This window comes from Neovison vison, chromosome 2 (genome assembly GCF_020171115.1).
Source record: "Neovison vison isolate M4711 chromosome 2, ASM_NN_V1, whole genome shotgun sequence".
Classification (NCBI taxonomy): Eukaryota; Metazoa; Chordata; class Mammalia; order Carnivora; family Mustelidae; genus Neogale; species Neogale vison.
The window spans coordinates 231,815,112-231,836,209 of record NC_058092.1 but is presented as its reverse complement, the minus strand read 5'-3'; the positions used below and the strand labels follow the sequence as shown (position 1 = coordinate 231,836,209).

Below are 21,098 nucleotides of genomic sequence, written 5' to 3'. Positions count from 1 at the left end.
AATGGACTCAGAGCTGCAACACATGCATTAGGAAACCTGGAAAACACTAGATTCGCAATTAAGAAGTCTAAAATTTCTTTTACTTTTCCAGAAAGCATTATGGATATTAAAATTATTAAGATACACTAAAGTATCATGTGACCATGAGCATTCCATGTTCTAAACTTCATTTGTTAAGTATGTTAAAGTTTCAAAATTTAATTTAATTAAATGTTATGTCAGAGAAAGGACAATCAAATGTACTTACCTTTTTGTCATAAACCTATTTTCCAACTAAACCAAATATTCTTAAAATGAATGCAGTAAGTAGGTACTTAAATTCATCCTCAAATAGAAAATGTGAAATCCTACAAAATGAAAGGTTAGCTTCTGATATAACATATTTGGTGGCAATGAATAAACAGACTTCTGTGTAGTTACTAGTCACATCAACTGTATATATTCGGGGAGAACAGTAAATAAGAGGCTGAAAAGATGTCAGTTACCTAACTTTTCAGTACTGAGGAGAATGAGGACTTTAAGACGAAGCTGTAAAAAAGGAAATGCAGGCAGCAAAGAGCTACGGAGATAAGAGGCTGGGGTGGGGGAGAATTCCTGCTTTCCAACTTACAACGTCAGGGTTTACATTTGCCATCACCAGGAAGATCCCTGCGTATTCAGAATTGCTGATCCACATCTTTGACCCATTGATGACGTAATAGTTTCCCTTTTTATCAGCTCTGGTCTTCAAAGCAAATAAATCACTACCGGCTCCAGCCTCTGAAAGACAGATACTTCCAACCTACAAATGCAAGCAGAAAAAATTCTAAGTTATTAACTGTGTCTGTACTGTGCATAACAAATACTTTAGTAAAATAAACAAGTGTGATTTAAAGCTTTAGCCACTTTTGAAAGCCTGTACTTATCAGAATCATAATTGTATTTTCAAAGCGTTATTTTCTAATATATAACCCTACTACTTGTCTAAGATTTAAATGTTAAATTTAATTAAATTTGTTCTAATAATTGCAGTTTTCTAGACATCTCACTGTAAATGAAACCACCAACCAAAGTATGAAGGAAATAGAACTGGGGCCAAAAGAAAAAAAAAAGTTTTTTTGTCTGCTGATTATTCTCTGAATTTCCAAACAGAATTAAGAGGCAGAGTACATTGAACGGTACCGTGCTGTCAACACTGCAGAGTCAACATTGTAGCTGGAGGTGTCCCAAGTTTAACAGAGATCAGATTCATTTAAACAACTCCTATGGACTCACTTGTTCTGTCGCAAGCTTGGTCAAATAGGTAGCCTTTTGTTCTTCTGTTCCATATTTTCTAATCAGATTGTTAATTACTGTGTTCTGGATGTCACATACCAAGGCCACAGATGCATCGACTTTGGCTAATTCCTCTATCGCTAGGATAGAGGAAAAAAAGGAAGCTCCTGTTCCTCCATATTTTGTTTCAACTTCAATACCCATCAGCTGAAAGGAAAAACAAGGAAACAGATTAAGAAAGCTATTTTCTTTTTTTTTTTTTTTAAGATTTTATTTATTTATTTGACAGAGAGAGAGAGCACTAACAGGGATAGCAGCAGAGGGAGAGGAAGAAGCGGACTCCCCACTGAGCAGGAAGCCAGATGTGGGACTTGATTTCAGGACCCTGGGATCATGACCTGAGCCAAAGGCAGACCCTTTACCCACTGAGCCACCCAGATGCTCCAAGACAGCTAATTTTCATATGGGAAAATTTCTCGCAAGAACAAGTTCAAAATTAAATTTTAACTACATGAATTCCTAATCTTAAAACTCTGTATGTAGGGGCGCCTGAGTGGCTCAGTGGGTTAAGCCTCTGCCTTCAGCTCAGGTCCTGATCTCAGGGTCCTGGGATCGAGCCCCACATTGGGTTCTCTGCTCAGCAGGGAGCCTGTTCCCCCTCTCTCTGCCTGTCTCTCTGCCTACTTGTGCTCTCTGTCTGTCAAATCAATAAATAAAAACTTTTAAAAAAAAGTCTATTTGTACCTTTTATTTTAATTTGGTATGGCTTTTGTACTATCTTGTAACGAAAACTAGGGCGGAAGCCGTACCTCTCTGAAAAGGAAGTGGTTATAAGCTAGAATTGCCACTTGTTTCCTTGTGGTATCTGAAACACAAGAATCTGTAAAATGCTTTGAAGGATGATGGAGGGGAAGAAGGAGAAGTGTCTCGGGCAGCAAGGACCTGGAGGAAGGCAGTGCGGCACAATTCCCTTCTAGACAGGCTCCTTGCCTTGACTCCTTCAGCCAAGCTGGTAACTGAAGGATCGCTCCTTCTGGGACATTCTAGGTGGTTAGCAGACATCTGGTGATGTTTCCCCAAACCCCAACAGACAAGGCGGAGGGGCCTGGTGAACAGGACCAGATGCCGGCCAAGCTTTCCAAGGACCGTCTCAGTATTCAGCAGCTACTCCTAAGTCTGGACCGTGAAACTCCCGCAGTTCTGTTTTTCTCAGAAAGTCCCCATTTCAGAAGGAGCAGGTGTGTACGTGTAATTCACGCCCCAAAGCTGTGCACAGATAAAAGGATAATGCAGCTTTCTATTCTGCCCAGCCGCTTCTGGAATCACAGCGAGCTGCCTGCCGTCTGGGTCCCGGCGGTCATGGTCAGCAGAGGGGAAGGCAGGGGGAAGGCCGGGGTGAGATCCAGGAATGATGTTCTACGAGGAAACACCGAAGGAAGAGGGCACGGTGGCAGTCCAAAGCTGCCATCATCAGGATGCCGAAGAGCTGTCGCCACACTGCTTCTCCCAAAAAGTCACCGGTTTTCCCTCCGTGGGAAAGACCGTGTTGGTCGGCGACTGCTACAGCAGGGGACCGCACAGGGACAGGAGGAGGCTCAGAAGAGCTGGTGTGGGAGGTGCCACCAAGTGGACTCTGCAGCTGGCGCGACCCCTAAGCCAGGGCAGCTGGTGGGCTTCAGAGCACCCCGCCCGCAGGAAGCCCCCCCATCAGCAGAGTGAGGTTCAGCGCACAGAACCCTAAGCCTTCTCAGAGCAGCCCAAGGGCTCTGCCAACGCTGAAGATGACGCCGGCCCGAGAAACGGGACCCCCAGATGCCACCGACCCCGGGGCTCCATTCAAGACGCCCCATTCCCGAGCGTTTCATTGCCTAAGAAAAGGTGGAAAAATCACGACGAGGCAGGATATCACAAAGCCGATCTCTTCAAAACAGGACGAAGCAAAAACTATTCCCGTTGGGTGGAAAAGGCGGTATTTTTGCAGCAGGATGACAGACAAAATTTTAGCCCATGGCTCTGAAGAGGAACTACCCGTCCTGGGATATCATATTCAAAATGAAAGGGAAACGTCACTCGACAGCTACGGAGAGGGAGAGATGATGAGTGAGGGCAGTGATTCTGGAAATGTTCCCCTTCAGCCGCCATGCGGATAACCTACCGCTGGGGCAGCTCTACTGTCACCCGTGGCGTCTACTGGGCTTCCAGTCAAGGGCTCTGGGACTTACGGCGCTGGAAGCCGGGGTCCCTGGTTGGTGCGGAATTCAGAGGTCGCCTCCGCTTCTAGGTTTGTGGTGTGCAGAGGGACTTGGGTGGGATACAGGGTCTACTGTGAAGTCTCACTAAAATCCTCTTCTTAATCCTGGTGGTTGTTGAGGGGGCAACCCCATGTTGGGGGGCAGTCCTGTACACTGAGCAGGACCCCGACCTCTACCCCCCCAGGTGCCAGCGTCACCCGCAGTTGTGAACACCAAAAATGTCTCCAGAGACCGCCAGATGTCTCTTGGGGGACAGAAACAGCCTCCGGTTGGGGACCACAGGTGTAAAGAAATCACTCTCTCTTGCTTCCAAGCCCTTTTCTTAAAAAGCACAGTATTTCTAACTCAAAACGCTAAGTCAATTTAAAAGAAACTTTGAGCCAGGATCTCAAACTACAAGAGAACACAGAGGAGCACCCGCGTGGCTCAGATGGGGGAGCGTCTGCCTTCCGGGATCTCGGGGTCCTGGGATCGAGCCCCGCATCAGGCTTCCTGCTCAGTGGAGAGCCTGCTTCTCCCTCTCCCTCTGCCCCTCCCCGCTGCTCATGTTCTGTCTCTCAAAAATAAAAAATGAAAATCTTTAAAAGAGAACACAGATAATTTTGACTAGGAAATGAAGAGTTCATTAAGTCGTCCTGACAGTTCCTGCATTTAGTCACATGCATACATTTTAATGCTGGACAGTACTTATAGGAAAGTTTGAAATGGGAAGAATTATAAAGTATATACCCCCTGTTGAAACAGTCCTTGTATTATCGATATGTCCATTTTTGAATTCTCATCCATGGTTGAAACCAGAGGAGCAACCCGTTCCTGGGCAAATTTTTTAACTGTAGGGAGAAAAAATACTGGTAAGTCTTTACTCTTTTAATAGGATAGGTTTTACTTTTTAAAAAAAAAAAATTTTTTTTAAAATTAATGTGAAAAAATTCCATTTACAAACTGAGGTGAACATATCCCCTGGGCCCGTCGTGGGATTTCACACCAGACCCAACTGGTGACCAGAGGGATCCGGAGGGCACACTGGGCCGTGTACTCACCAGCATCCTTTATCATCATCTCCTCATCTGTAAACATCTGCAGGGGAGCACAGAACAGCCCAGGGTTTATTGTACTGAGGAGAGCTTCTGACTGGGAAGACTTTAGGACATGGGGTGGAGTTTTCCAAGAAGACAGGCAAGTTGGGAAGTTTCTTCTTAGCTGCGGGAACAGTCCCATGGAACAGGGGACACACACACATCAGAAGTAAAGAGAAGTACGTGAACATCGGTTTCTTCGGAATTAACCTTATAACCCCTTCTTACCTCTTGCGTCACCAAAAAATAGGAGCGGAAGCTGGCACATTTTAAAATTCACTGTCTTGTGAACAAAAACACAACTCCTTTTTAACATTACATCCTTTATCCAAGCAATAAGCTCTTCTAACTCAACAAATTTCCGAGAGCATTACCTTTTACCCTCAAGCAAACAGAACTTTTGGGTGGGGGGGATGGGTGAGCCCGGTGGTGGGTATGAAGGAGGGCACGGATTGCACAGAGCACTGGGTGTTACACACAAACAATGTATCTTGGAACACTGTTTCAAGAACTAATGATGTACGCTACTGTGACTAACACAATAAATAAAAATTAATTAAAAAAAAAAGAAAACAAAACTTTCTCGGTGGAACTCTTTCTTTCTTTAAAGATTTATTTATTTATTGGGGGGGAGGGGCAGAGTGAGAGAAAGAATCTTCAGCAGACTCTGTGCTGAGCACGGAGCCCCAGCTGGGGCTCGATCCCCCAACCCTGAGACCGTGACCTGAGCCGAAATCATGAGTCAGAGGCTCAACCGACTGTGCCACGCAGGTGCCCCAGAACTCATTCTCAAAATGTCGCATTTCATGGACTTCTTTGGAGGGGAACCCGAATGTAATAACAGTATGGGGGGGACCGTGGCAAAGAGCGTCATCAGGTGGCGCAGGAACAGGTGAGGGCGTGGCAGCTGTCCTGACCTGTCCAGGGTGGCTGCAGGCACCAGGGCTCTCCTGGTTCTCCTGACTAGTTCTGTGATTCAGCTTCTCATCAGTTAGAGAGGGTACAGCATCGGGGTTAAGGAAACAGGCTCTGCGGGCTGAAAGAACTAGTTTCCAATCGGGCATCTGGTATTTACCAGCCAAGTGAACTGGGGCCAACGATTTCAACTTCAGGTAAAATCTGTCTGTCTGTTTCTTACCCTGAAACGTATAGACCATCATCTTGAGTTTTGTGAGGACTAATGAGGTAACCCATGCCATGAAGGGTTTGGTTAGGCATCGGCCGTACAGCAAGAGCTTGGCAGATGGTCATGACTTTCTACTGGGACCTCGGAGAACACGGGGTGGCAGTCCTAATGGAGGCAGTCCCAGCAGCCGCCACATGGGCGTGTCCCCCTGCTGCTATGTCCCTGATGCTTCAAACCTGCCAACTGCTGTTCAAACAACGGATTTACTCCCATTTTGTTGAAAAAAGAAACCATCCCATTTGAAACGCTTGCTGTATTCTTCCAATTTTATTTTGTAGAATTTTATTACAGGGGAAACAAACAAGTTATTAGTCTTTGTAGGTTCACTAAAAACAGGCTAAGTGAAAGAAGCCAGCTACCAAAGATTACATGTTATAGAATCTTATCTATATAAATTTTCGGAAAAGACTAACCCACGGAGATAGAAACTATAGCGGTTGCCTGATGCTGGTGTGGGGGGTGGGGGAAGACGGGTCTACAATTCCGTAAGTGAACAGCAAAGCATTTCATTATACACTTTAAAAGAATGAATTTTATGGTATGTAAATTATACTTCAATAAAGCTGCTGGAAAAAAAAAAGAATTAATGTTTTCCTTTCATTCAACAAGATTTAAAAACAAACATTCTGGGCATCTGACAATTGCCTGAAAGCACAGGATACCAGGGGGAATTCTATAAGGCTCATGGAACAGGGAACAGGCAAGAGTAAAGCCAAGTTTTACAGGATTAAAAACCATACATGGTGTTAAAAAAAAAAAAAGCAGCAAATATAACAGTATACTGCGATATATTTTTTCTCAATAGTTTTGCTTACACATGGAAACGCTTATTGATAAAAACAAAACAAAAGAAAACACGAGTCACTATCTCTGAAACCGCTGTTGATCTTTCCCATACTTGGGTCAGTCTTTGTGTTTAATGTGCCCGGGAGTCTGTGTACTCTGCTCCAGATTCAGAAGCAAAAACAAACATTGGCCAGTTAGAAGAAAAATGTGTGTCTCTCAATTTTATAATCAATTCTGTTTTGTTTGCAGAAGTAGGAGGCAGATAGTTCAGGGCAAAGTTGTATGGAACATTTTCACCTTGTTAAGACACCTGGTTAGGCAAGGAACAGTTTGGACCAGAAGGAAGGAAGGTAGTAATGTCTTCTCCCCGACGAAACAGATGGAAGAACCACGGGTAAGGAGGAAGGAGGCAAGAAATGGAGGTGCACAGGGGCTTTAGGATTTAGGAGGTGAGCAGTGCTGCTAAGAAGCATCGGGACAGAATGTGATCAGTACAGAAGGCACCAAGGACAGATGGACCTGGGGGACGGGGGGATTACCGAGAAGGAGGCGGTGGGTGGGCGAGTCCTGCATGGGGCCCTCAACAGACTTAGGAACTCGTGAGACAAGGAGCCAACTAATCTCCTCCACAAAACGATCAGGAAGCTAGCCGGTTACATTTGAAAACTCCAACACGTTGCCCTCCATTCTTCTTTCTAGGAGAGATTATTTACTTCACGAGACTCCCCTACAGAGTTCTTTGTCTCTCTGAGTCAACCTATCACCTTTGTACTGAGTTTGACAGAAAGCCCACCACGGAGAAACCCAAGAAGCCAGCAAGTACGATGATAATACCCAGCTGTTCCTGCTTGACACAGCTGTGACCCGCTTAGTCTAAAAATTGCTAAAAAAAAAAAAAAAAAAAAACCTGCTACTTAGTGTAAAAATTGTGTATGACTGTTGGACACATAACAATTACTTTATTTCTTTTAAAGATTCTATGTGTTCATTTAGAAAGAGAGAGAGGGGGGCAGAGAGAAGCCCAAGCAGACTCCACGCTGAGCATAGAGACTGAGGCGGGACTCGATCTCACAACCCTGAGATCATGACCCGAGCCGAAATCAAGAGCTGGATGCTTAACTGACTGAGTCACCCAGGTGCCCTGACACATAAGAATTATTTTAGACTCAGGAGACCACAGGGGTGAATGTGCTTTACAAAGTGGGTAGGGGCATAGGGAGGCAGGGTGAGCTTACATATAACACAGCGGCTATACCCTAAGCAGATGGGATCCCTTTTAACCAAACGTTACAACTGAACGTTATGTCCTATCCTTTTGGGCAGAAAAAGAAAAAAAATGTTCCTTTTAGTAGGACAGTCTTTAATAAAGGAAACATTTCCCTGCCTTGCCTTTAAACCCACAGTCCGAGGTTTTGATGATGATTTTCAACCGTCCCTGCCCCTCGGTGTTGACCGCAGCCTCTGCAGCGCGGGGATCCACTCCATCAAAATGATTTTCCACAGTTATAACCCTTTGCACCACATCATCACATTTTTTTGTATAGAGCAGCAATCGCTACTTGAGTGGAATCCTAGTTATTTATGCCTTGCCAAGTACTTCTTGTAGCTTGAGTCTGATCTGTTTCTGACTCAATGGACCAGAGTTCTGCTGCCCTTATGAGTACTGATGATCAAACCTGGGGTCTGCGAACTCCTGTGGGCAGAGCAGTGAAGCCTGTGAACTTGGGTGGGGGAAATTATATCTTTATTTCACTAACCTCTAACCTAAGTCAAACATTTCCTTCAGTCGCGAAGCGGAGACCCCAAGTTACATGTTGTCTGCGACTGTCACGGAGAGAAATTACAGGCATTTTTATATCAAATAATAGCTGGTGCACAGATCTTGAGGCACCTCCCGACTTCAAACCTGCTGACCTGTTACCAGATCTTATTTAAGAAACACTTATTACTATTATCACAATTAAAAACATTGTTATGGCTTTTTGTAACTGGGTTCCTTTGTAATCCTGTGTAGTTTATGCCTTTTAAAACGTTTTAAGAAAGGGTCTATTAAACTTCACTATATTGCTGGATACCTTTCCTCCACGGCACAGGAAAAGGTAAAGAACCCCGGACTGCCGAATGTTCTGGCAGATTTTTTGCTAAACTCATTAAGCTTAGCTGTTGGGAGTCATAACCCTTCTCCATTATGTCCCAGCATAATGGAATATCCTTCCAAACCTTCTTTGAGTGCCTTAAGTCTACAGGCTTTTACGATGCCCAAAAGGTAAAACAGGACACAGGAGAGAAGTTTGCTGACCTGCAAAGTCCCTCTTAGACTTTTCCAAAGGAAATGTTCTGATAGAACACAGAGGGCTCCACCTTAAATGCCTGTACTCAGGGGTTCCTACCAGATGTGCCCTCCCGGGTCTCTCTTCTGCATGTGTGCACTAAGGTGTGGTCTTTTTCCCCTTTGACTCCATCCCAGCACTCCAGAGTTCACGTCATCTTGTCTTCTTTTCTTACTAGTAACTTTTTTTAAAAGTTTTTTTTTTTTAAAGATTTTATTTATTTGACAGACAGAGATCACAAGCAGGCAGAGAGAGAGGAGGAAGCAGGCTCCCCACTGAGCAAGGAGCCCGATGTGGGACTCGATCCCAGAACCCTGGGATCACAACCCAAGCCGAAGGCAGACGCTTCACCGACTGAGCCCCCCAGGCGCCCCCTCACTGGTAACTTTCTGGCGGTGAGAAGCCTGGCTCTCACGATCTAGGATGACTTCCCTGTGTGAAGCTAGGGCACACGTACAGCCGTCTCAGCGGTGCTACCCGTGCCGCTCTGAGAACAGATGCACCTGTTACGGTGCAGTGCCCATGTACAGCTCTTTTCATCTGTGGCCTTGGGGTACCCGTTCAAAACACTGTTTCTGCACCTTCTTCCTTCCCTACCCCCTTTGTGGGGTGATGTGTCTCCTGTGATAATTGTGGGACCAACTGTAATGTGTGGGGTCTCCCCCTCCCCTGCACCAACAATCAATTCTCCCACACCCGCTGGGTGTCCTTCCATTCAACTCAATTCCACTCTATCTACCTAGAGATGGCATCGGGTCCCACAGGTCAAGAGGCCCCTGGTCCACTTCACAGCGCAGTAGCAAGCCCAGGCTGCCCCCCCATGCTTCAGACCCATGGGCTACAAGACTACAGGTTCCTACCACCTGCTCCTCGGGGGTAGTCTTACTCAGTCTACTAGAGAAGCTCACAGAACGGAGAAGATTATTTGCTGGACTACTGGTTTATTATCAAAGGATAGACCTCAGGAACAGCCATGCGAAGAGAGGCACAGGGCCAGGTTGGGGGAAAGGGAGTGGAGCTTCCATACCGTCTGCTCGGGCACCCCTCTCCCAGCATCTCCCTGGGGGTGTTTATGGAGGTGACAGATTATGGAGGCCAGATTGATTACATCACTGGCTGGCGGCAAGGAATTCAACCGTTAGCTCCTCTTCCTTCCCAGGAGGCTGAGGGGTCAAACTGAAAGGTCCTCTGATCAGAGGTTGGCCGCCCGCACCCCGCCCCCACCCTTGGTTGCAGTCCAGAGGTCACCTCATTAGCATAAACCCAAGGGACTGGAAGGGGGTACCCAAGGGTACAACACGGTACAATGGGTACAACGAGGTACCCATTTCACCTTCAAGGTTCTCAGAGGACTTCAGGAACTGCAAACAAGAGACCAAATGTTTTGGGGCGCCTGGGTGGCTCAGTCCGTGAAGCATCGGCCTTCAGCTTGGGTGATGATCCTGGGGTCTTGGGATAGAGCCCCAGGTAGGGCTCCCTGCTTAGCGGGGAACCTGCTTCTCCCTCTTCCTCTGCCATTCCTTCCTGTTTTGCCCACCCCCCAAAACAAAGGAATCTTAAAAAAAAAAAAAGGAGACCAAATATTTTAACAAAAGATGCTCTCTGCTCTTAGTGCCCAGAAAACTCCCAAGGTTTGGGGAGCTGTGAGCCGAGAACCCTGAAGAAGACCCAGTATATATTTATTACAAATCTCAGTATTACAACTGGGAAACAGTTAAGAGTCATCAGCCATAGCGGCTTTCCATTTCCCCCTTATATCTGGTTTGATTTTACTTTTATACATAAAGTAAAATAGATTCTTTGTGGCATACGCTTTAAAGGGTTTTGACAAAGGCACAGAGCTGTGTGCCCACCTCCCCCGCTCACCACCCAGCACTTCCATGGCTCCCAGATTCCTGGCGCTGTCCCTCTGCCATCAACTTCTCCCCAAGTCTGTCTCCCTGCACTTCCGATCATGACTCTAGCCATGACCACATACGGGACATGGTCAGGAGACACAGACACGCACGTGGCCTCATTCAACTATGAATTCTTCGTCACTGACCTCCACTTACACCCTTTCCCATTCTCTAAAATGATTACAGGATCTCAAACCCCCCCAAAGCTTCACCCCTTACTGTCAGCCAATGACTCACCTTCTATGGCAAACATAAATGCCAACAAATGGGAATGACCTCAGCTTGCTGCCACCAAACCCACTTGGTGTCCTCATCCTTCTCCCCTCCTGGGACAATATAAATGACGTCCCTCCTCTTAAGAAAGGCCTGTGCTCGGACGCCTGGGGGACTTAGTTGGTTAAGCGTCTGCCTTGGGCTCAGATCATGATCTCCGGTACCTGGGATCGAGTCCTACTGGGGACTCCCTGCTCAGTGGGGAGCCTGCTTCCTCCCTCTCTCTTCCTCTCTCAAATAAATAAAATCTTAAAAAAAAAAAAAAAAAAAAAAAGGCCCGTCCCTCTGGCTCCCTATGTGTCCCACCCCTCTCACCTCTGCAGGCCCCTCAGCCCTCCCCATGGTCCGCTCACATTCTCAGCAGGTTAATCATCCTCCAACTGTCCTCCCCCTCGGGTACCGCCCTCTCTCTCCGCCCCGCAGAGCAGACACTGCAGAAGCCACGCCTTCCTTGCCCTCTGGGCCTCCTGAGTGCCCCCCACCAGTGGCCAGCACCCTCCCCTCAGGGGCTCCCCCAGCTCTCCATGCTTTCCCAGCTCTGGCTTGCTTGCTCTCCACAGACAGAGTTCAGGTGGGCACATGCTCCTCCTTCCAAATGCTCTCTTCTCCTTTTCTTCCCGTTCTCTGCTGCCAGTCTTTGTCTCCTGCTCTAGCTTTGCCCCCACCACCTGACCCTCGAGTGCTGAGGATGTTTGACAAAGACTCTCGCCCTAACAAATGTGAGTCAGCTCCTGAGTCTAACTAGGCCCTGATCTTAGGCACTGTCCTCGAGCACTGCCCTTGGGCTGCTTAGTTCAGTTTTGGCGAGAACCCTGCTGGGTCAGCTTAATGAAAACACCAGCCCTCGGGATCTGATCTCGTGGTCTGCCTCCAGCAAGAATCCTGGTGAGGGAGAAGTTTTTCTACTCTTCAGGGTCCTTCTGGCTGAAGAATCCAGTTGAGAAGAGACAGATTAACAGGAGAAAATCAAACTGAACGGCACAAGCACAGGGAGTCCACAGAGACATGGAAACTGCGAAGACAGGCAACACGGGGTTTCTATGAGCTAAGGAGGGGGCAGACGGCCGAGGGTACAAAGGGGAGAAGACCATTCGCAGGAAGGAGGAGAAAGATGTTTGGAAAACAAAAGATATCCTTTTTTTTCCCCCCTGGTGAGCTCTACACCCAATGTAGGACCCCAAGACCAAGAGTCACATGCTCTACTGACTTAGCCAGCCAGGCACCCCACAGGTTACTCTAGGATGTACTCTTAATAGCTCTCTTCCTGGTACAAGTAGGCAGGTGAGGGGGAGGTAGAGAGCTTATCCTGAACCTGGTGGGTTTTGGTTGCTTTTAACTCATAATAATGTTCATGCCAAGGTGGTCCATGTTTGGGTGGCCTGCCCCCCCCCACCCAAGAATCCAGCTTAACCCTGTCGTTCCTTCTTAGTGATTTTCTATCCCCTGACTTGTTGCCTAGAAATCTCCATTTGTCCTTGTTGTACTTTGGTACTGAGCTTGATCTCACCTCCCTACTGCAAAAATTCCATGCAGAAGCCCCTTCTTGAATCAAGTCTTCCTTATCGTCTTTAACACTGGTCATGAATAATTTTTCTTTAAGTGGGAAGAAACTCTCCTGCTCTGCGGGTTGAGTGTAAAAACAGGTATAATCACTACTTAAGTGACAGTCAAGACCAAGGCCCAGCAATTCCCCTTTAGTTCATATGCATGAGTACAAACTTGCAAACAATGCAGTGACATTTATAAAGGTGACAAATTAAAAATCCAATTTCTGTCAACAAAGGAATGCGTAAGTTGTATAGTTGTATACGCATTCTGAAGAGGAGAAGAACTTGCCGCTGCAAAAATGCGTCTGTTTGACAGAAGGATTTTCTCGAGCTGGTTTTTTTTAAGAAAGAGCAGGGCAGCTCTGGAAACTGAGAAGACGTCAGTCACACTTCTGCGGGAGGTATTACTGCTCTACGTGTGTAAGAGAAATCTCCCTGGGTAAGCACGTCTTCCTCTCTGTGCCAGAACAGGTGACCAGATCCCTAGAAAAGGCAAGGACATAAACCTGCATAACCACCCCACCCTTATTTACTGTGCTTTTCCAGGCAATCTCCCATAACTGTACCTCCCTTCCCAGCCCTCCCTCCACCTTCTGTATTTAGCTGGTAACAGTATTTAAGGGGATGGTGACTTGGGCCATTTCAGAATCACTCCATTTTCCTGGGTTTCTCCCATTTATACATAAGGTGTACAGGTTACTAAATTTGTTTGTAATTTTCTCCCCTGTTAATCTGTCTTTTATGACAGAGGGATCTGAGCCAAGAACGTAGGAGGGTATAGTGCAGAGTATTTTTTCCTCCCCTATAAGTCAACAGAATATTGTAGAGCACTTAAAGTGAACTGGGGAGCTGCATATATCAACACGGAGAAACCTTGAAAATATAATATTGAGTTAACAAAGCAATTTGCAAAAGGATTTGTTTGGGATGATAGCATTTATGGATACTTTAAAAACACACCAAATGATAGTATATATTCTTAGGGAGACACAGAGATGCAGTAAAAGTTTAAAAACATGAACAAGAAGCACACACAACAGAGTCAGGATTACGGTTCCCTCTGCAGACGGAGTGGAGTGTGGGGTTTGTGTAAAGTGTTTCCTCCCTCCCTCCCTTCCTTCCTTAGGATTATGGTTCCCTCTGAGTGGATGTATGGGGTTTGTGTAAAGTATTTTCTTTCCTTCCTTCCTTCCTTTGATTTTATTTACTTATTTGACCCTGAGCACAAGCAGGGGGAGCAGCAGAGGGAGAGGGGGAAGCAGCCTCTTCCCCTAGCAGAGAGCCTGATGCGGGGCTGGACCCCAGGACCATGACATGAGCCGAAGGCAGACGCTTAAGCGACTGAGCCACCCACGCACCCCACGTGTTTTGCTTCTTAAATACAGAACGAAACAAAACAAAAAACCCCAGAACTGTAGCAAAGGTAGGTTGCCAGTTATATTGTTTCCTGCATTTTTTTGTATATTAGAAATATTTTCTAAGAATATTTAATGTTTTGCCTTTCTGAAAGTATGTGTAATTGCCCAAATCATGTCTGCTCTGGATTTCCGAAGTAGGCTCGCCTTTAAAATGCCAGGTATAGGGACGCCTGGGTGGCTCAGTTGGTTGGACGACTGCCTTCGGCTCAGGGCGTGATCCTGGAGTCCCGGGATCGAGTCCCGCATCAGGCTCCCAGCTCCATGGGGAGTCTGCTTCCCTCTCTGACCTTCTCCTCGCTCGTGCTCTCTCTCACTGTCTCTCTCTCTCTCAAATAAATAAATAAAATCTTTAAAAAAAAAAAAAAAAGTAAAATGCCAGGTATAGGTTTTAGATAGGTGCTCAGCATCATACCGCGGAACAACTTTATGGATTTCTTAAGAACCTAACTGTCAAAAACAGTTACACATAATTAAACCAAAAAAATGGTTTATTCTGGGAACGTTTACCAACTCTATTAAGATCTTGGAAACAAGTATGTTTAAATCAGGGGTTGCCACTCTTGGTAACTTGGGGCAGCTTCCAGCAAGAGAGAAAGAGTACAGCCCTACCAACTAAGACCCTGATTCAAGAGACCCCAAATGAAGCCTGGGTTTCTGTATTTCTAAAAAGCTTCCCCGGATGATTCTAAGACATAGCCTGGGCTGGAACCTGGCTTACATGCATGACTTGGAGAATAAAAACTCAACCCCTCTTGCAACTAACTTTCAAAAGCTAAACCATTTCCTTGTCTGTAGTCATGACTCATGAATGTGCCTCCCTGCCTCCCTCCCTTCCCCTCCCCACTCTTCCCCCAAAGTGTCTGGCTTTAAAATTTCTTTGTGTTAAACAAGTAACAAGGTTCAAAAAAACGGTGCCAATCCCAAAGCTGTTGTGCCATCCTCAACCGGCCCACTTCTCAACTTCCCGCACAGGTGACCACTTTGATTAGCTTATTACCTTTGTCACATTCTTTATGTACAAATCTAAGCGAATAGAAATACATTTCCTTATTCTCCTCCTTGTCCTCTGTGAAAGGAAGCACACTATGCATCCTCTCATGGGTGTACCTCCTATTCTGGAGATGTTTCCACCTTAGGACCTAGAGAATATTTTCAGTCCCCTTTTTTCATAGTTGTAAAACAATCCATTGCGTACAAGAGCACTTGTGTTTTTTTTAAACCAGGACTGCTTTTGGGGGCCAAAAAAACTAATCAAAGAGCAGGGATGGGATCGGTGCAACCGGAATTTCTTTATAAATAATTTCATTATAGGGCGGCTGGGTGACTCAGTGGATTAAGCCTCTGCCTTCAACTCAGGTCATGATCTCAGGGTCCTGGAATCCAGGCCCGCATTGGGCTCTCTGCTCAGCAGGGAGCCTGCTTCCCCCTCTCCCTCTCTGCCTGCCTCTCCGCCTGCTTGTGATCTCTCTGTCAAATAAATAAATAAAACATTAAAAAAAATTTCATTATAAATAATGCTGCAACAAGGGGGGCCTCAGTGTCACTGTGTTAGTACATGTCTCAGTGTGGACAAGGTTACACAAATCTGAAGGCAACAGAACGCGGCAGATCTATACACATATAGTTAGACACCACAGACTTGTACACACATAGTACATTTCTTGGAAAGAAAACTTTTCCTTTACCTACAGGAAGGGTGGGCGGGGTGGGTGGGAGGGGCAGCTGGGAACTGACAATAAACAGATCAACAGGAGAAAAGACGTTTCTTTATCCAAAATCTGTTTTCCAGAGGCTTCAGTTTAGACAGCGTTCCTCGCGACTGCTCAGATGCTTTTCAAGTTCACAATAATAATTTCTGCACCACTTAGGTGGGCCAATTCCTTCAGCCTGTGATACTCATTTCTGGTTCTGGTAACTGCTGTGAAAAGGTAACCACGAGGGCAGAAGGGTGCAGATCCGATCTGATCTGATTGACGGTGGGTGGATCTCTCCTTCCAATTGATGTGACATCCTGGCACCTCATTACGAATTTCAAAATAAGCTTCTGAGAATTCAAAGAACTGCTCCAGTGAGAGACCTCTGACCTGTATGATTTCACTCCCTGAGGACTCCACCTGTGGCACACACTGGAAGCGGGAATTCTATTTTCGAGAGCACGAATGGAACTCAAAATTCGCATTAAGTGTTCCCAGGTTGCCGTTGGCGGCAATGAAACCACACTTACTCCCACTGATAAGTGTGAAAGGTGCCCACCTCCCTAGGGCCTGGCCAGCAGAGCACGTTGCTCAACTTTTGGACTTCTGTGTCTATCTAACGAGGAGGAGAACTGTGTCGCAGTGTTCCCATACTGGATTTCTCCTATGAGTTTGCACATCTTTTCATATGTTTAAGAACCATTTGTCGTTTTTTTTCTATTTACGGTTTATTCATGTCCTTTGTCCATTTTCCTATTCAGTTGTTTTTTCTTCCCTGATTTCCAGGGATAGGAAATTAATTTTTTAAAACCGGTTTGCCATTTGTCTTCTGACTTCGCTTATACTTGTTTTGTGTTGTCATGCAGAAGTCTGTGATTTTCCTGTTGTCAAAATTCTTCCTCTTTTTTGGGTGATGACACCCAGCTTTTAATGAGGATGACATTCCTCACTCTAAGCTAATAAAGGGATCTGCCCTTGCTTATTTTTAGTATTTTATACATTTAATTTTCTAATTTAATAGGCATTTAACACTGGCTAATGACAACAGTTGCATGAATAGATTTCATTTATTTTCTAAGTACCCCCCCCCACCGCTTTTATTTAGAGGGAGCTCTATGCCCAGTGTGGGGCTGGAACCCATGATCCTGAGACCAAGGGTGGTGTGCTCTAGTGTCTGCGCCAGCCAGGCACCCCCTAAGTCCTTTTTGATTTCCAAGTCCATAAAAATCATATAATGATTCTACAGCTAGATAAAGTGCTCACCCTTGGTAGATAGACCTTGATGGTATTTTTCATGGCCTTTTGCACTATTAAGAAACAAGTGTTTTGGGGGCGCCTGGGTGGCTCAGTGGGTTAGGCCGCTGCCTTCGGCTCGGGTCATGATCTCAGGGTCCTGGGATCGAGTCCCACATCTGGCTCTCTGCTCAGCAGGGAGCCTGCTTCCCTCTCTCTCTCTGCCTGCCTCTCTGTCTACTGTGATCTCTCTCTGTCAAATAAATAAATAACATCTTAAAAAAAAAAAAAGAAAAGAAACAAGTGTTTTTAACCAAGTAAATCTGAAGATCTAACTGGCTTTACCCAACAATCATGAATGGGCAGCATCCCATCTAGCAAGCAGAGGGGAGAGCCACCGAGCTAAACAACAGAAAGGTTTCAAGGCAGAGAAGACATTAAAAAAAGAAGAAAGTAATTTGTTATCAAGGAATGCACTGTTTAGGCAAGGCTGCCCTCCTTCCTAAGGGGAGCTGAAGGAGTCTCTCAGTACCTTTCCTAGTTGGACCAGGAAATTCCAAGTTGACCCATTAAAGGTTACATTCTTGGGGGAACAATTAAGTTAGGCGTTAACTCTTGGTCCCCCGCCTTGGGGCCCTTAACCTAAACCATACCATTGTGGGCCTCCGGTTTTCTCTTTCACAGTACTGATTCAACTTTACAGACCCAGAAAAGATAAAATAATATTATTTTATGATGTAATTAAATATATATAATCCATAAAAAAAGGATCTTTTCACCGTCAACAACCAGAATCCCTCTCCTTCTGATCCTGCTGGAAACTAAAAAACATTTTAAGAGCAAATCAACGCAGTGAGAGATGATCAGATTGGTTAAAATAAAAAAAGTCATAGTGACATTGCCAACCGATGGCAAGAATGAGGCAGAAGTAGCTCTCACACGCCACGGCCACCGGGCACAGGAGACAGGACTGCCTGGAACCTGGCCAGCTGTTTCACACAACTGTGCACTTCCCGTGTGTCCCCGCACCTGCATTCCTGAGTACTCACTCAGAGAAATGAGCACTGCAAGTCGGAAGAAAAGCCTGCGCATAGATGTGCAGAGCAGCTTTATTGCTCAGAGCCGAACACTGGAAACAACCCAACTCCGTCTTGCGAGGTGAACAGTGACACACAGACAGTGTATGGCTCATGGTGGGGAATCCACTTGGAACCCCAGGGTTGGCAGAAAGGTTGGTTTTAACCTGAAGACATCTGAGATTAACAGATGCAGAAAAAAAGTCTTCTTGGAGTATCCTTCATCTGTCTAAAAGCAGTAAGTTTTGGGAAAGGAGGCTGCCAGAAATCCCTTCTTGGGGGGGTTCATAGAAAGAGTACACCTGTATAGACAAATATTACCAACAGCTTTATCTCCTGCCTGCCCTCCTAAAAATCCATGTCTTTCCTAAAAGAACCCTCTTTGTTTTTCCCTTTGAGTCCATTTTTTGCCCCTTCCCTTGTCCCTACTAAGGAATGGAAGCCTTTAATCTCAATGTTTGGAAGAGCCAGCTCCTTTTGTTGGGGCCCCCATACAGATGAAATAAACCTTTTCCTCGAGTTAATGTTTATTGTCAGTCTAATTTCCAGACTCCAGCTCCTGAACCCAACAGGGCAGAAGAGATTTTCCTCCTCTCAAGGGGAATATTGCTCAGCAATAAAAGGAACAAACTATTTATTCGGGAAACAACTTGTTGGCATCTCAGGAGAATCCTGCTGAATGTACAAAGCTAGTCCCAAAGGTTACAGAGCTATGATTTCACTTATCCGACATTCTTTTTATTTTTTAATTATTTTTTTAAAGATTTTTGTTCATTTGACAGAGACAAGTAGGCAGAGAGGCAGGCAGAGAGAGAGAGGGAAGCAGGCTCCCCGCTAAGCAGAGAGCCCATGTGAGGCTCCATCCCAGGATCCTGGGATCACGACCTGAGCCCTGAGCCCGAAGGCAGAGGCTTTAACCCACTGAGCCACCGAGGCACCCCATTTATCCAACATTCTTGAGATGATAAAATTATACAGAAGGAGAACAGAAGCACTAGGTCACCAGGCTCAGGGACGTCATGCAGTTCAACAAGGGGAATGCAGGGATCTTTGTGAAGCTGGGAATGTCCTCTGGCTTGATTGTGGATGTGGATACATAAACACACACGTGGGGAAACCGCACAGGACTAAATATATACATTTATAGGTGAAGCTGCAGGTTCCTGAGTAAGTCTGATGGATGGTCTCAATGTGAGTGTCCTGGCTGTGTAACTGCCCTGGAGTTTTTGTAAGATGATGCCCCTAGCAGACTGGATGAAGAGTATGCAGGATTCTCTTTGTGTTGCTTCTGACAGCTGCATGAGAATTTAGGATTACCTACTGAAAATAAAGTTAAAAAAAAATTCTATCGCCACTCCCCCCAAATTAAATTAAACAGGCTGCTTTAAAATTAGAGAAACGAGGAGCACCTGGGTGGCTCAGTGGGTTAAAACCTCTGCCTTCTGCCCAGGCCATGATCCCAGGGTCCCGGGATCGAGCCCCTCATCGGGCTCTCTGCTCGGCGGGGAGCCTGCTTCCTCCTCTCTCTCTGCCTGCCTCTCTGCCCACTTGTGATCTCTGTCTGTCAAATAAATAAATAAATAAAAATCTTAAAATTAGAGAAACCAAATGTCATAGCTTTACATTACAGAAATTCATATGGCTTATGAGAATTTTGTCAACAATTTAGAAGAATGAATAAAAAGCTAAACATCACATCTTTTAAAATTTGCACCTGTTTCTAAAACATATACATTTAAGACATATTCCAGCAGGAAGTCGTAGTGAAGAGGGGAAGGTCCCTTTTGCCAAGATTTTACATAGTAAGTCCAAGGGGGGACGCCTGGGTGACTCGGTGAGTTAAGCATCTGCCTCAGGCTCAGGTGGGACTGAGTCCCACGTCAGGCTCCCTGCTCAGTGGGGAGCCTGCTTCTCCCTGCTTGTGCACACACGCGCTCTCTCTCCCTGACCAGTAAATAAATAAAACCAAAAAAAAAAAAAAAAGTGAATAAATACAAGGCAAGGTTAAATGCTGATGTGCTTAATTACGCTCACTGCTTGTTATTGCTTTAGCTTAATTAACCTAATCAAAATGAAAACAGTGATTTTTGTACTGTTTTTTTTTTGGTTTTTTTTGGTTTTTTAAAGATTTTATTTATTTGTCAGAGACAGAGGGAGAGAGAGTGAGCGAGCACAGGCAGACAGAGTGGCAGGCAGAAGCAGAGGGAGAAGCAGGCTCCCCGCTGAGCAAGGAGCCCGATGTGGGACTCGATCCCAGGACCCTGGGATCATGACCTGAGCCGAAGGCAGCTGCCTAACCAACCGAGCCACCCAGGTGTACTGTTTTTATGCTCCTTGCAGTATAAAGATCACTTTAGTATATAAATAGTTTTGCAGGTTTACTGGACAATATTTAACACAGAACTTGGGACTGACACAGGGCCCTTTTATGTAATCAGCTGGCCACATTTTTCTTCTACTGCCTCGGGCTCTGTGGTACGAGGAGGCAGGGCCCTGCAAAGTTGGCTACTCTTCCGAACAGCAAGGGGAGGAGAGGCAGTGGGGGCGGTAAGGAGATTTGCTTCTTAATGCTGCTGCATTGACAGTGGCTTCTGGGTTCTTCCGTAGACTCCATGATGCAATGTTTCTTCCCCACTTTCTTTCTTTCTTTCTTTTTTATTATTTTTTAAGATTTTATTTATTTATTTGACAGACAGAGATCACAAGTAGGCAGAGAGACGAGCACAGAGAGAGGAGGAAGCGGGCTCCCTGCTGCGGGGCTTGATCCCAGGACCCTGGGATCATGACCTGAGCCGAAGGCAGAGGCTTTAAGTACTGCATATCCCACTTCAAATTTTAAGTGGATCCTTTCTCTGCTTTCCTATCCTTGAGCCAAAACTTCTCCACCAGCACAGAACCCTTCTGACCTCTGCTTGCTTTCTCCATAACCAGTAGCTTCTGTGCTAGGAGTTCTCTGGAGCTATTAAAAAGGCAGCCCTTCCCTTCCACCAGTCTGGGGCTCCTCCTTCCAGTATCTGCTGGTTCGGAACAATGCCACCACTTTCTAGGAGAAGAATACACAGAGAAGGTTGGTCT

The 21,098-nt window shown here is 45.7% G+C and overlaps 1 protein-coding gene across 1 annotated transcript in view; it reads right to left on the bottom strand.

The window, feature by feature from the left end:
* The window catches only part of ACADSB (acyl-CoA dehydrogenase short/branched chain), a 39,500-nt gene that overhangs the window by 12,242 nt on the left and 6,160 nt on the right, over window positions 1-21,098 (bottom strand). Inside the window, exons 2-5 of the mRNA XM_044240684.1 lie at window positions 4,547-4,706; window positions 4,236-4,336; window positions 1,255-1,461; window positions 611-781 (exon numbers count right to left, since the gene is read on the bottom strand). Of these exons, the coding sequence (XP_044096619.1) occupies window positions 611-781; window positions 1,255-1,461; window positions 4,236-4,336; window positions 4,547-4,706 (639 nt within the window). The remainder of the gene's footprint in view (window positions 1-610; window positions 782-1,254; window positions 1,462-4,235; window positions 4,337-4,546; window positions 4,707-21,098) is intronic.